Source organism: Microtus oregoni, unplaced genomic scaffold (genome assembly GCF_018167655.1).
Source record: "Microtus oregoni isolate MIOR12 unplaced genomic scaffold, Mior012 000046F_ref0000063, whole genome shotgun sequence".
Lineage (NCBI taxonomy): Eukaryota > Metazoa > Chordata > Mammalia > Rodentia > Cricetidae > Microtus > Microtus oregoni.
In genome coordinates this window covers 11,949,023-11,962,393 of record NW_024543220.1, presented here as the reverse complement: position 1 = coordinate 11,962,393, position 13,371 = coordinate 11,949,023, and the positions used below count along the sequence as shown (strand labels likewise).

At 50.6% G+C, this 13,371-nt stretch overlaps 1 protein-coding gene across 3 annotated transcripts; it reads right to left on the bottom strand.

The window, feature by feature from the left end:
- On the bottom strand, positions 1 to 4,084 carry LOC121435274 (H-2 class I histocompatibility antigen, L-D alpha chain-like). Of its 3 annotated transcripts, none has more exons than XM_041634493.1 (8): positions 3,988 to 4,084; positions 3,514 to 3,783; positions 3,012 to 3,287; positions 1,241 to 1,516; positions 1,000 to 1,113; positions 786 to 818; positions 563 to 610; positions 1 to 422 (listed from the first exon to the last, which is right to left on the bottom strand). In XM_041634493.1, exons 1-8 carry the CDS (start codon positions 4,058 to 4,060, stop codon positions 418 to 420), a joined length of 1,095 nt encoding a protein of 364 aa, XP_041490427.1. In that variant the 5' UTR covers positions 4,061 to 4,084; the 3' UTR covers positions 1 to 417. The 3 variants fall into 3 exon arrangements, with proteins under 3 accessions (XP_041490427.1, XP_041490428.1, XP_041490430.1); XM_041634494.1 differs by having other exon boundaries at positions 3,517 to 3,783; XM_041634496.1 differs by lacking the exon at positions 563 to 610.
- Positions 4,085 to 13,371: the final 9,287 nt, after the last annotated feature.

The window sequence follows — 13,371 nt, the reverse complement described above, 5'->3', positions numbered from 1 at the left end:
TCTCCACGCTGCCATTTATTTCCTCCACAAACTCACAAACTCGATGTATCGCGAACCTTTATATTACCTGACAATTAATCTGTTAGATCAAGGACATTAACGATCAAGTTCACATTCAGATTCTTATTTTCAGTGGGGAAGTCAGGGTTGCAGCTCAGGACAGCATGAAGAAGACAGGATGGAGATTCCCCTCCTGTCTGCAGGAACAGGAAGGTTGGCTGTGGAATGGAACAGGGCAGTGCAGGAACTGGGTCCTGGGATGTGGGGTGAGCTGGGCTCCCCAGTTCTTCACACTGAGCCCATAGGATCACAGGGAACATCAGACACTATTGCTGAGAGTGAACTGAGGGGCTCTGGATGTCACAGGAGAGACCTGGACACATCGTCTGTCACTGCATCCACACCAGGCAGCTGTCTTCATGCTACAGAACAAGAGTCATGAACAATCACTGTGAAGACAACATCCCAACAACCCACCACTCACTCAAAGATGATTCTGGGAGTCCCTGAAACCCAATCATGTCCACTCTGCTCCTCCCCAAGTCAGGTCCCAGGTGGTCACCTTTACAGTCTGGGAGAGACACATCAGAGCTCTGGGAACTGTCCCTGCCTAGGGTAAAATTATATATATATATAAATAAAATTATATATATATAAATATATATATACATCATACATAATCCCAGAATATTTTCCTGCAGGAGCTATTATTGATTGTCAGAACTCCCCAAATAATTCAGTTTCAACCCAAAGGCCTCAGGGACAATCCTGCCCACCACTCTTACCTGGAGCTGGAGCATAGTCCCCTCCTTTTCCACCTGTGAGAAGAAAAGCTGTGAAAGACCAGGGAAGTCCCCGACTCTAGGAAGTTTCCAGAACTGACAGCAGACCAAGGTTAGAGACAGCAGCAATGAGGGGTGTGGATGTGTTTCCCATTAATGAGGCAGAGCACACTTCTAAAAGGGGCAGAGAGAGAACTCAGACCCTGCCCTTTCCTACCTGTGTTTCTCCTCCTTTTCATCACAACAACCACCACAGCTCCAGTGACCACAGCTCCAAGGAGAACCAGACCAGCAATGACTGCCATGATGGGGACTGTGGACTGAGGAGGCTCTGGGAAGAGATGGACAGGAAGGGAAGGTGAGGGTCATGACCCCAGCTCTCAGCCCTGACCCTGCTCAGGGTCCGCAGAAGGCTCCAGCTTTCCCTGACCCCAGCTCTGCACCCACTCCCTCCTTACCCCATCTCAGGGTGAGGGACTCAGGCAGCCCCTCATGGTACACATGGCATGTGTATTTGTGCTCCTCCCCAGAAGGCACCACCAGAGATGCCCACTTCTGGAAAGTTCCATCCCCAGAAGGTCTGGTCTCCACCAGCTCCATGTCCTGAGTCTGTTCCTCCTCCTCCCTCTGCCAGGTTAGAGTGATGAAGGCAGGGTAGAAGCCCATGGCCCAGCACCTCAGGGTGATGTCACCTTTAGGTCCAGGATGATGGGTCACATGTGCCTTTGGGGGATCTGTGTGGAAAATTAAATCCCACAATTAACAAGATAAACTGAAACCTGTAAAGACAAAGCTATAACAATGATGACACTGAACTATGTGACTGTTTGAACACTTCTGTCATCACACAGTGACCTGCAGGTAGAGCTGGTCCCCTCATCACAGAACTTCAGTTTCCTGGGAACCCAGAAGCTAAGAGGGAATCCACATGAGCCAGCAGGTCACCATGGTCTTCCTTATGTGATGTTCTGTAGCATAAGTTAGGTAGGAAAAGAATGAAGGGATGGAAAACAATTTATATACATGATATTAATTTTCATATCCAAATAAGAAATTAGGGTAACAGGTTACATGAAATGTGCCACTAATTCCTGCTGCCACCACTGAGGCACAGCCACTGTGGTCATCTTGCTATCCAGCATTAACTGTCCATCCAGGTGAACATCCATCACCACAGTGAGCAGCAGAAATGTGGTGAACTTCTGACACTCAGCCGGAGAAAATGACTCCCAACTCCTGTCTCTGAGGGACAAGATAGCAGGTATTGTCACCCAGGATCCCTGAAGTGTGCTGTGGAGCCCAGTGCAGCACTCACTGGGACACAGCGGTGGTCACAGGGTGTGTGGATCTTCCCTGTCACTCCAGTCCTGGAGTTGCAGAAGACCCTCTGTCTCTGAGGAAGTTCAGTTCCTAATTCACTAGGCCTACACTGTAACTTGTTGGGTCAGAGGGAGAGCAGGGGGCTCTGGATGGCTAACTCTGGCTGAAAATAGTCTTAAGTTCACAGGAATCTTTCTCGTTTAAAGGGAACACTGATTTAATTTGTCTAATTATGTAGAGTATCAGTACCCACGGCACCTGTGCAGATGGATACACAAGATAACACAGGGAAGGGAGAGAAGGAATACCCGCCCAGTGAGGAAGAAAAACTCACTAAAATGAAAATGACAACTTGAAAGAAAAAGGTAAAAAGAAAAAAAAATCCGTAAGTGCCCACGTGACAATTCTAGGAAGAGATAGAATTGGGGTTGGGATGGATGCAAACCTGACACACAGGAATCTGGGAGAATTTATTCTTTGGAAAGTTCTAGAAACTTGGGGATGCAACCTAGGGTAGAGGCATCCATGTCTACCCAGAGGTGAAGAAGACTCCGGTCCTGGTGTGTCAGGGCTGACACACTCAGATGACAGGACTCGGTGTCCACAGACACTGGGTGTGGGCAGAGAACCCGGCCTGGGAGAGGCCATGGCTGACAGGGGCTGCAGACTGAAGGAGCCACTTTTGGTGATGTCGGGATCCTCTCTTCTCCCTCCTGAGACAGATGTGGAAATGTCCAGGGAGAAGTCTGAGCCCTGGGAGGTCAGTGCAGTCCCTGCCATGCTGGATCAGGAGACTCAGGGACCCTGTCTGCCCTCAGAGACAGGGGCATGACCCCAGTGAGGGTTTCCTCTTCCTCAGGACTGAGCCCAGCCCGAGGGCAGAGGGAGGAGTTGCCCGTGGCCCCGCACCTGTGCGCAGCAGTGCGTCCTTCCCCTTCTCCAGGTATCTGCGCAGAGAATGCACACACAGGCCCTCCAGGTAGGACTTCCATCTCTCTGCCTCCCCATCCTGCTCCCACTTCCGCCGGGAGACCTGCGCTGCCATGTCCGCCGCTGCCCACGTCGTCAGGTCCTCGTTCAGGGCGATGAAGTCTCGGCCGTCGTAGCCTTCCTGAGTGTACCCGCGGAGGAGGCGCCCGTCTGACCCCACCTCACAGCCGAACATCCACTGGATGGTGTGAGAGCCTGCAGGGACCCCGCGGTCAGCCCCGCCCACTCCAGTCAGTCCCGCCCACCCGCCCCGCCCCCGTCACCCACGCCCGCGGCCCCGCCCACCCGCGGACTTTAAACCGAAAGGGAAATCGGGTCCGGTCCCCGCTCTCCTCCCGAACCTCGGACCTGGGACCCGGGGCGACTCCGGCCCGTGCGTGGGGACGTGGAGGGGTCGTGACCTCCGACCGCGGTCACTCACTGCCCTCGCTCTGGTTGTAGAGGCGGAGCAGGTTCCTCAGGTTCACTCGGTAAATTTGCTCGTTGTCCTTGGCGATCTGTGTCTCCCTCTCCCAATACTTCGGCCCCTCCTGCTCCACCCACGGCGCCCGCGGCTCCATCCTCGGAGTCTTCGCGTCGCTGTCGTAGCGCACGAACTGCGTGTCGTCCACGTAGCCGACGGAGATGAACTGGGGCTCCCCGAGGTCGGGCCGGGACACGGCGGTGTCGAAATACAGCAGCGAGTGCGAGCCTGGGGGCGGCGCGCGGTGAGACCCCGACCCTGTTCCCGGGACCCCGGGCAGGAGCGCGGGCCGGGAGGGGAGCAGGGCGCGGGGCTCGGGACGCGGGTGGAGAAGGGGCGGGAGGGTCCGGCTGGGCCACGCGGGACGCGACTTCCCCGGTGCCGCCCCCGCCCTCCCCGCGGAGCCCGTTTCCCTCCGGACCCCGCACGCACCCGCGCGGGTCGGGGTCGGGGCCAGGGCGGCCGCCAGCAGCAGGAGCAGCGTGCGCGGCGCCATCGCCCCCATCTCAGATCTCGGGCGTCTCCTGAGTTCCGCGGACTCCGTGGACTTTATAACCGGTGACCGCGGCGACGCTGGTTGGTTCCCCGGGATCTCGTCACCCAATGGGGGTGAGAACCGCCAAGTTGTCATCAGTGTCCGAGCAGAAGGACCTGGGGAGGACAAGGGAATCCCCAGCCCTGGGCTTCCCCACCCAGACCTCACCGCCTGGGGACTAAGACTTTGTCTGAGTCCTGCGCTGTGGGAAGGAGCGCTGTGTGTCGTGGTGTCTCTGAGCCGCCTAAGGACAACTGCTCCTCAGGTTAGTCAGGATGAAACCTGGGAGCATGAAGTTTCCAGGTAAAATACACACAGCACTTAAAATGAATGTTCATGGAAACAGGTGCTGTCGGAGTCCTGGAGGGTGCGGGGCTGCTGTGGACACTGGCATCGGGAGGTGACTGGGGTTTTTAAGCACTGTTGACATACTGTGTCATATGTGACTCTCCCTGCAGGAAGGACGCCCTGCTCACCTCTGCTTTCACTTTCTGCTCCAGTTGTGTTTGGCTAGAATTTGAAGACATCAACTTAAAAATTCACAGGAAAAAATTATAAAATAAATTTTTCTCCACATATTGTACACAAATGAAACCTAGAATCCCCGATGTGTACCTCTGCTGTTAGAATCACCCTCTATCCAGTGTCCACACTGCACAGGCCTGAGGAACTAAGAAGCCAACTGTTATCAGATCTAGGGTTCCACACACCTGCGACATTCATCTCCCTCATCTCATTAGCTCATAGAGTGAGAGTGAAGGTCAGAGAGAGAGAGAGAGAGAGAGAGAGAGAGAGAGAGAGAGAGAATGTAATTTCTACCACATGGTCACTATTATTTTTCTTTATAGTTATTCTTCCTTTCTTACTGTGATTTATTCCCTAAAGCAACTGTACCATGGAAGTATGTGCACACAGGTAAACGTGGAGTGTAGACAGGGTCAGTGCCCTGCTGTATTTGGTCTCCACAGGGTCTCTTCCGATGGAGAAGGGGTCTACTGTGCTGAGACAATTCCCCAGGTCCACACGGACAATCTCAGGACTATGGAATGAAGATCCATGTAAAACACAAGCACCTGGAGCCACAGATGATCATCTGGGAAGAAACACTAGGAGTCTGAGTGTAAGCACAGGCTGTGAAGACACGATCCTGAGTGAAGAGGCAAAGTCTCTGTTTACAGGTGAGATCCCTGGGCATCAGACTTGGCAGTGTGAGCCGCCCACTGCAGGTGAACACAGGAGCTTGGTCTCTGAGATCAACAACAGCCAGAGATGTGGAAACAGAACTTGTCTCAAAACAAAACAAACACACACACACACACACACACACAAAAAAAAAAACAAAAAAAACAACAGGAGAGACACACAGGTCAGACTCACTTCATTCTCTCCTCACCCTTCCTTTTCCTTCTCCCTAATAATTAGACCCTGAATCGTCTAGAAGAAAAGTCACTTCCAGGAACACAATGGCAACAACAATCAGGTTGGGATGCAGGGCAGAGATGCTTCTCTTTAAAGCTGAGGCGCTGGCCTGCAGGCACCACACAGACTCCCACAGAGACACAGTCATGCTCACTGTCCACGCTACTCCAAGGGTCTCTGGTCTCAGGCTGCCCTGCCCCCATCAAACTTACAGCCAGGTGGAACATCACATCCTTTCCGCCAGTGGGAAGAAGACATCTTGTTTTCTTTCAGGGAAGAAGCAGATCCATGGAAACCAAAAGAGGCTGCAAATCCTGGAACCAGGGAACTTTCTAGAACTCTGAAGCAGCAGCTAAAGTAAGAGCAATAATTGGTTAAAACAGGATCCCTTAACTTGGAATGAGGATGTGTGGGAGGGCCCCACTGAAGCTGAGAACTTTGAACCCTTAGATTCTCAGGTTTAGCTCACCTGTGGAAGCAGTCTCTCTGCCCTCAGCCACAACCCCTGAAGACAGGGGTTCCTGTCTGTCCTGGAACTTGCTTTGTAGACTAGGCTGGCCTACAAACTCTCTGAGATTAACCTGCCTCTGCCTCCCGAGTACTAGGATTAAAGGTGTGCGCCACCACTGCCCCACAGCCTTTTCACCTTCGATTGAACAAATTAATCCTTTATTGTCTGTTAACCAGCAGTGACTGTCTCTGAAGGAAATGTTAAGCAAGACAATTCTGATGTCCCTCAGAACCCAACATTAGTTACCTCTAGACCTATTGTTAGCATCCGGGTACACCTGGCCCTGCCCATTGGGGACCTGGCAGAGTGTGCCTTCAGGCATAGCAGGCAGTACCCTGGCCTGCTGTGTGGTCTCTGTGCACATGTGCTGTGCCCCATCCCTTTAAAGGACAGAGTTCTGCATATTCCCTTCTTTCTCTTCCTCTTCCTCTCTCCCACAGGTCTCTCTCTTTCCTTGGCTCTCTGTCCCCCCCCCCTCGCTCTCTGCACCTCTCTCTCTGTGTCTCCCCATGAGGCTGCTCTGTGCTCCCCTTCTCTCTCCCTTTGCTCCCTTCCTCCTCCCCCACAATAAAACTCCACATAGCTCTGTCTGCATGGCGTGTCTGTCTCTCACCCACCCTGGGGCTCCTTGGACCCACCCTGCGCACTCAGGTCCATCTTGTGCCACATTGTAGCACCTCTAACCAGACTGCAGGCAGAGCAGACAGCTAGAGGGGCGTAGAGAGTATACTGCCGGAGGGGATTGCTGCAAAGCTAAAGAACTTAATACATTTGCTAATTCATCTAGGAGAAATCTGGAGAATATGTGTGGGATGGAATAAGGATGTGGAATAATGGTGGAAGAAACATTAAAATTGGGTTAGATTGGAAGTTTCCCACAGTTTAAAAAGGTCAAAAGTTTGGATGGTTGTCTGAAGCATTTGTCAAAAATGGCTTACTGATAAGGACTTGGAGCTGCCTGACACCTTAGGCTCAGTGTTGATGAAGGGATTTTAAGGCTCAGGGATATTGCAGTGCTGGAGTGAGTGTGCTGTGTAAAACCTAATCCTCCACATGGGAAGTCCAGAAGACACACCCTTCACAGACCTGTAAGACACAGTGATGAGGGGCACCAGCAGGGTTCAAGAGTTTTGTTGTTAGCCGGGCGGTGGTGGCGCACGCCTTTAATCCCAGCACTCGGGAGGCAGAGACAGGCGGATCTCTGTGAGTTCGAGACCAGCCTGGTCTACAAAGGGAGTTCCAGGACAGGCTCCAAAGCTACAGAGAAACCCTGTCTCGAAAAAAAAGAGTTTTGTTGTTGGGGCTGGAGAGATGGCTCAGTGGTTAAGAGCACTGTCTGCTCTGCCAGAGGTCCTGAGTTTGATTCCCAGCAACCACATGGTGGCTCCAAACCATCTGTAAAGAGATCTGGCGCCCTCCTCTGGCGTGTGGGTATAAATGGATAAATCTTTTTTTTTTTAATTTTTTTTTTTTGTTGTCAACCTTTTCCTTGAGCCAAAACTTAGGGCTGGAGATACTGCTGCTCAGTGCAGCTCAGCTGGACGAATTAAAGACAATGGGATTGGGCTGGAGAGATGGCTCAGAGGTTAAGAGCACTGACTGTTCTTCCAGAGGTCCTGAGTTCAATTCCCAGCAACCACATTGTGGCTCACAACCATCTATAATGAGATAAATAAATCTCATCTATAATGAGATAGATAAATAAAAAAAAAGACAATGGGATTCACTGGGTCCCATGGTATCAGGGACACAAGGCAGCATGAAATTGCTAAAGGCAATGTGATCACAGTTATCATGGTCAGCACAGGCAAAGGTAATTTTTTTTTTTTTGATTTTTCGAGACAGGGTTTCTCTGTAGCTTTTTGGTTCCTGTCCTGGAACTAGCTCTTGTAGAACTCACAGAGATCCGCCTGCCTCTGCCTCCTGAGTGCTGGGATTAAAGGCGTGCACCACCACCGCCCGGCTAGGCAAAGGTAATTTAATGGTGGCATGAGTCACATGGACCTGGTGTTTCCAGGCAAGAAATCAATAAGAAACTGTTGTAGTCAGTATTCTATTGCTGTGAAGAGACACCATGAACATGGAAAATCTTTTTGTTTTAACAATTTATTGTTTATTTATTTATTTATTTATTTTTTGTTTTTTTGTTTTTTTTTTTTTTTTTGGTTTTTTCGAGACAGGGTTTCTCTGTAGCTTTGGAGCCTGTCCTGGAACTAGCTCTTGTAGACCAGGCTGGCCTCGAACTCACAGAGATCCGCCTGCCTCTGCCTCCCGAGTGCTGGGATTAAAGGCGTGCGCCACCACCGCCCGGCTTATTTTATTTATTAAAGATTTCTGCCTCCTCCCCGCCACCGCCCCCCCATTTCCCTCCCCCTCCCCCGATCAAGTCCCCCTCCCTCGTCAGCCCAAAGAGCAATCAGGGTTCCCTGCCCTGTGGGAAGTCCAAGGACCACCCACCTCCATCCAGGTCTAGTAAGGTGAGCATCCAAACTGCCTAGGCTCCCACAAAGCCAGTACGTGCAGTAGGATCAAAAACCCATTGCCATGAACATGGAAAATCTTATAAAAGAAAGGATTTAACTGGGATTTGCTTACAGTTGCAGAGGTTTAGTCCTAAAAAACAATGACTCATGAGATCTGCAGGCAAATGAAGGGAACTAGGAAAAACCATCCTGAGTGAGGTAACCCAGACTCAGAAAGACAAACATGGTGTGTACTCACTCATTAGTGGAAGTTAGATGCAAAGCAAAGACTAACCAGGCTACAATCCACAGCCCCACAGAAGCTAGATAACAAGGAGACTCTAAAATGGATGCATGGATCACTTGGGAAAGAGGAAACAGATGAGATCTCCTGGGTAAACTGCATGGGGGGGGTTAAGGGGTGGGAGTTGGAGGAGCAATGAAAGAGATATCTTGATAGAGGGGGACTTTATGGGGTTAAGGAGAAACCTGCTTCCAGGGAAACTCCCAGGAATCCACAAGGACGACCCCAGCTAAGACTCCTAGCAACAGCAGAGAGGGCGCCTGAACTGGCCTGCCCCTGTAATCAGATTAGTGACTACCCTAATTGTCATCAAAGCACCTACATCCCTTAACTGAAGGAAGCAGATGCAGAGATCCAGGAGCTCAGTTGGAGAGAGGAAGGAGGGATTACATACACAAGCGGAGGTCAAAATCATGATGGGGAAACCACAGAGACAAATCACCTGAGCTCAGAGGAGTTCACGGACTCTAGACTAACAGCTAGGGAGCCTGCAAGGGACGACCTAGGCCCTCTGCATGTGAGTGACAGTTGTGTACCTTGGTCTGTTTGTGGGGGCCCTAGCAGTAGGACCAGTACCAGTCCCTGGTGCATGAGCTGGCTTTGGGAACCATTCCCTATGGTGGGACGCCTCGCTCAGCCTTGAAGCAGGGGGAGGAGCTTGGTCCTTCCTCAACTTGGTGTGCCTTGCTTTGCTTTGTTGACTCCCACGGAGGCCTTACCCTTTCCAATGGAGACAGAGGAGGAGTGGATGGTGGGAGGAGAAGGAAGGTGGGGGAGGGGACAGGAGGAGAGGAGAGAGGGGAAATTGGAGTGTGTATTCTAATTGTTCTTAATAATAAAAACCCGGAGTCAGATATTAGGGGTGAAAACTGGGAGACCAGAGAAGCAGAGCAGCCAGCCGCAAGAGAGACCTTTTACCTCTGTCAAATCCTCAGACCAAAGGGGCAATCCCGTCCCTATGATTCCTCTGATCGAAGGGGTGATACTGTCTCTACAAATCTTCAGATTGAATGCTTTCTGTCTCTATGAAACCTCAGACTGCACTGGGCTCCTTCCTGTCTCCTCCTGCCTTATATTCTTCTCGCTGCCCAGCCATATCACTCCTGTCTCCACCTCCATAGTGCTGGGATTAAATGTCTGAGCTCTGTTTCTCTTTTAGACTGATTCACTCTCAAGGTGGCCTGGATCTCCTGATCTTTCTGCTTCCTCCTCCCAAGTGCTGGGATTAAGGGTGTGTGCCACCACTGCCTGATCTCTATGGCTAACTAGTATCTTAGCTCTGAACTCTGATCTTCAGGCAAGCTTTATTTGTTAGATCACAAACAAAATATCACCACAGGAAAACTGTGGTTAGTATGTAAAATACATTTTAAACATTTAATTAAAAAAAAACCCTTTGAGCCGGGCGGTGGTGGCGCACGCCTTTAATCCCAGCACTCGGGAGGCAGAGGCAGGTGGATCTCTGTGAGTTCGAGACCAGCCTGGTCTACAAGAGCTAGTTCCAGGACAGGCTCCAAAACCACAGAGAAACCCTGTCTCGAAAAAAACAAAAACAAACAAACAAACAAAAAAACCTTTGGACTCTATTAACTTAGTAGACCACTGGCACCCACTAACCCGAAAAATAGCATCTGAGGCCTATGGGAGAGGATCCCCCATCTTCTCCATCTCTCTCATGTTTCTGCCAATGTATTCGTGATGTGGAGGTGATGCATGTTGTGAATATGTTTTAGTGCCATTGGTTAATACAGAAGCTGCTTTTGGCCAATGGCTGAAAGAGAGAGAGAGAGAGAGAGAGTAGGCAGAGTCCGGGAGAAGCCATGTAGCCACCACCTGGGACAGACGCCTCCGCTAGAGCCCACTGAAACTTTGCCAGTAGGCCACGACCTCATAGTGATGTCCAGATTAATGGAGATGGGTTAGTTTAGGATGTAAGAGTTAGCCAATAAGAAGCTAGAGCTAATAGACAAAGCAGTGATTTAATTAATACAGTTCTTGAGTAGTAATTTCGAGTTTGGGAAGCCTCCCCCAACATATTCGAAGTGTCTTTGGTCATAGCTTTCTTTGTTCTGCTCCTATGAAAACTTTATGAAATGGTTACCATATTGGAATATGGAATTGGGGTGACCTAAACCCATGGTCTGACGTTTTTCTGTTGGCTTAGTGACTGTACATGAACCTACTGATATTTTAGTTACCGTCTGTGGCCCCAAGGCCCCCCAGTCAGCACCCCACTGGCCACTCAGGTCCTGACCTGGAGGGACTTCTGATCCCACAGCTGTGGCAGAGATATAGGCTTAAACCACATGTATATAGCATGCATACATACATGTAGCAATATGTGTATAGTATGTATACATATATATACTATGTATACAGATCTGCAGCTTTAAACTGATTCTCTATCATTCTATTTACCAACAAAGACTTGGAAGTCAAATGTGGGGAGAAAACCTGCTACGTCAGAGAGGCTAAGAAGTGACCAGCTGACCTTGCTTTTTGGCCAGAGACCCAGCAAGAGACATGTCTCTCCACTTGTCCCAAACCAAAAAGAAGTGCAAAAATTCCAAGCCCATCCTACTTCTTTCTGTGTGTCTGTCCATCCATTTTCCTCCTCCTCCAGACTCTCTATGGCTAGTTCCAATCAAATAGTTGTTGGCCCCGCCCCCTGTGTCATGGTTGATTTTATTTAATTAATGCAAGTGCAAACTTGGAGTTCAGGATATGATTGACTATCCTGAAACAATGGTCACTGGAATCTGACTCTATGATAAACCATCTGCAATTCCCTTTGAAGAGAGAGCTGTGTGTTTTGAGTGACACAGGCCAGCCAGGGCTACCCTGTGAGACTCTGTGGAAAGACAACAGAATGGGTGATGCTGGGGTGGCCTCTCCAGCGCCCTTTCACCTCTGAGAGTGAATTCCGTTTAGCTTCTGTCAGTTGTCACTGCTGATGCATCACAGGGAACAGTGTTGCCAACTTCGAAGAGTAAACTGTGTGTCAAGTTAACACAAGGACTGAGGTCCTACTTGGCCCAAGACAGGAACAAAGTGGCAGCTGTTGTTGAAGCCAGAGACTTTCCTAAGGGAACCCCTACCAGACTGAGCATAGCAGCTCCCTCTTTGGTGCCAGGCTGGCTGGAGGGCGCTGCTAACTGTTGAGACTTTGTTCAGGGGCTTCTGTGGGAGTGGCAGTCCCCGGATGGTGGGGACTTGAGCTCTCTGGCTTTGCTGGAATCCACGATATAGATGAGACTGGACTCAACTCCCATAGATCCGCCTGCATCTGTCTCCGGAGTGCTGGGATGAAAAGTGCCTGCCTCCATCTCCCGCAGTAACTGTTTCTTAGCATCAGGGAAGGTAGAACCGAAAAAAAAGTGGGCAAGCCCCATCCCACCATGTTTCTTCCAAAAATTTTTGTTGTTGTTGTTTTTGTTTTGTTTTTTCGAGACAGGGTTTCTCTGCAGCTTTGGAGCCTGTCCTGGAACTAGTTCTTGTAGACCAGGCTGGTCTCGAACTCACAGAGATCCACCTGCCTCTGCCTCCCAAGTGCTGGGATTAAAGGCGTGTGCCACCACCGCCCGGCCCCCCAAATTTTCTAATCCTGATAATTTTCTTTGTGACACAGTGCATCATGTACCTGGAAATCAGTATGTAGCCAGGATGACCCTGAGCTTCCTTCTGATCCTCCTGCATCCACCTCTGCAGTGGGAGGATCACAGGGCTGTACCTCAACGCCTGCTGCACTGAGCCTTGCTCAGCCCTGCTTTCCCTTCTCCACTTTCTCCTCCATCCTCTCCTCTTCCATCGCTGCCTCTACTCCCCTTTTTTCCTGGGACACCTGCTCTGCTGTTCTTTCCCCTTAGAAGCCTCTAAAACAGCTGGAGGCGCCTCTTTCTGGGCTTCGTTTCTGGTCGCGTGTAATAGGATTTTGGGAAGTCCAGGAAAAGGCGAGATAGGGTGGAGGGGCAAAGGTGATGGAGCCATTAGCGGAGGAGCTGGTGTGAGCTTAGCTTCTGGGCGAAAGAATTGGGTGGATCGGTAGGGGACGGGGAGTCTGACCGCGGTCTGAGAATGGCCGGTAGGGGACGGTGTTTGACCACGGTCTGAGAATGGCCGGTAGGGGACGGTGTTTGACCGCGGCCTGAGAATGGCCGGTAGGGGATGGTGTTTGACCACGGTCTGAGAATGATTCACACTTCCCTCAGGTGATGCCTCTTAACCCTCACAGTATAAACTGTCTGAGTGAAGGTGGCTGCAGCCCCACCTATTGTCCCCATTTGGCAGGCCAGGACACCACAGAAAGATCCGGTGGCTTGTGCAGGTGAAGATCCTGTCCATGGCTGCCTCTGCCTTCATCCTTCCTACCTCCGTCCTCCACAAAGGTCCAGCTGCTCTTGTGTATGTGTGTGTGCGTGTGTATATATGTATTTATATGTATATACATATTATGTCTCATCTTGCTGAGTCGGTAATGCTGCCTTGAGAATGTGGGGCGCAAACACCCCATCTGGGGTTGGTGTGTGAACTAGTGCCACACATGTAAGCTGCCTTCTCCCTGCACTGGGGAGAACTGTTGGCAGAG

Bases quoted from the DNA above. Each gene is read 5' to 3' on its own strand.
- LOC121435274 (XM_041634493.1), bottom strand. From the start codon at position 4,060: ATGGGGGCGATGGCGCCGCGCACGCTGCTCCTGCTGCTGGCGGCCGCC. The intron at 1,517-3,011 runs GTGCGGGGCCAC...TTTTCCACACAG, and splicing joins GGACGCACTGCTGCGCACAG to ATCCCCCAAAGGCACATGTG. The intron at 1,114-1,240 runs GTAAGGAGGGAG...ATCTCTTCCCAG, and splicing joins GTCCCTCACCCTGAGATGGG to AGCCTCCTCAGTCCACAGTC.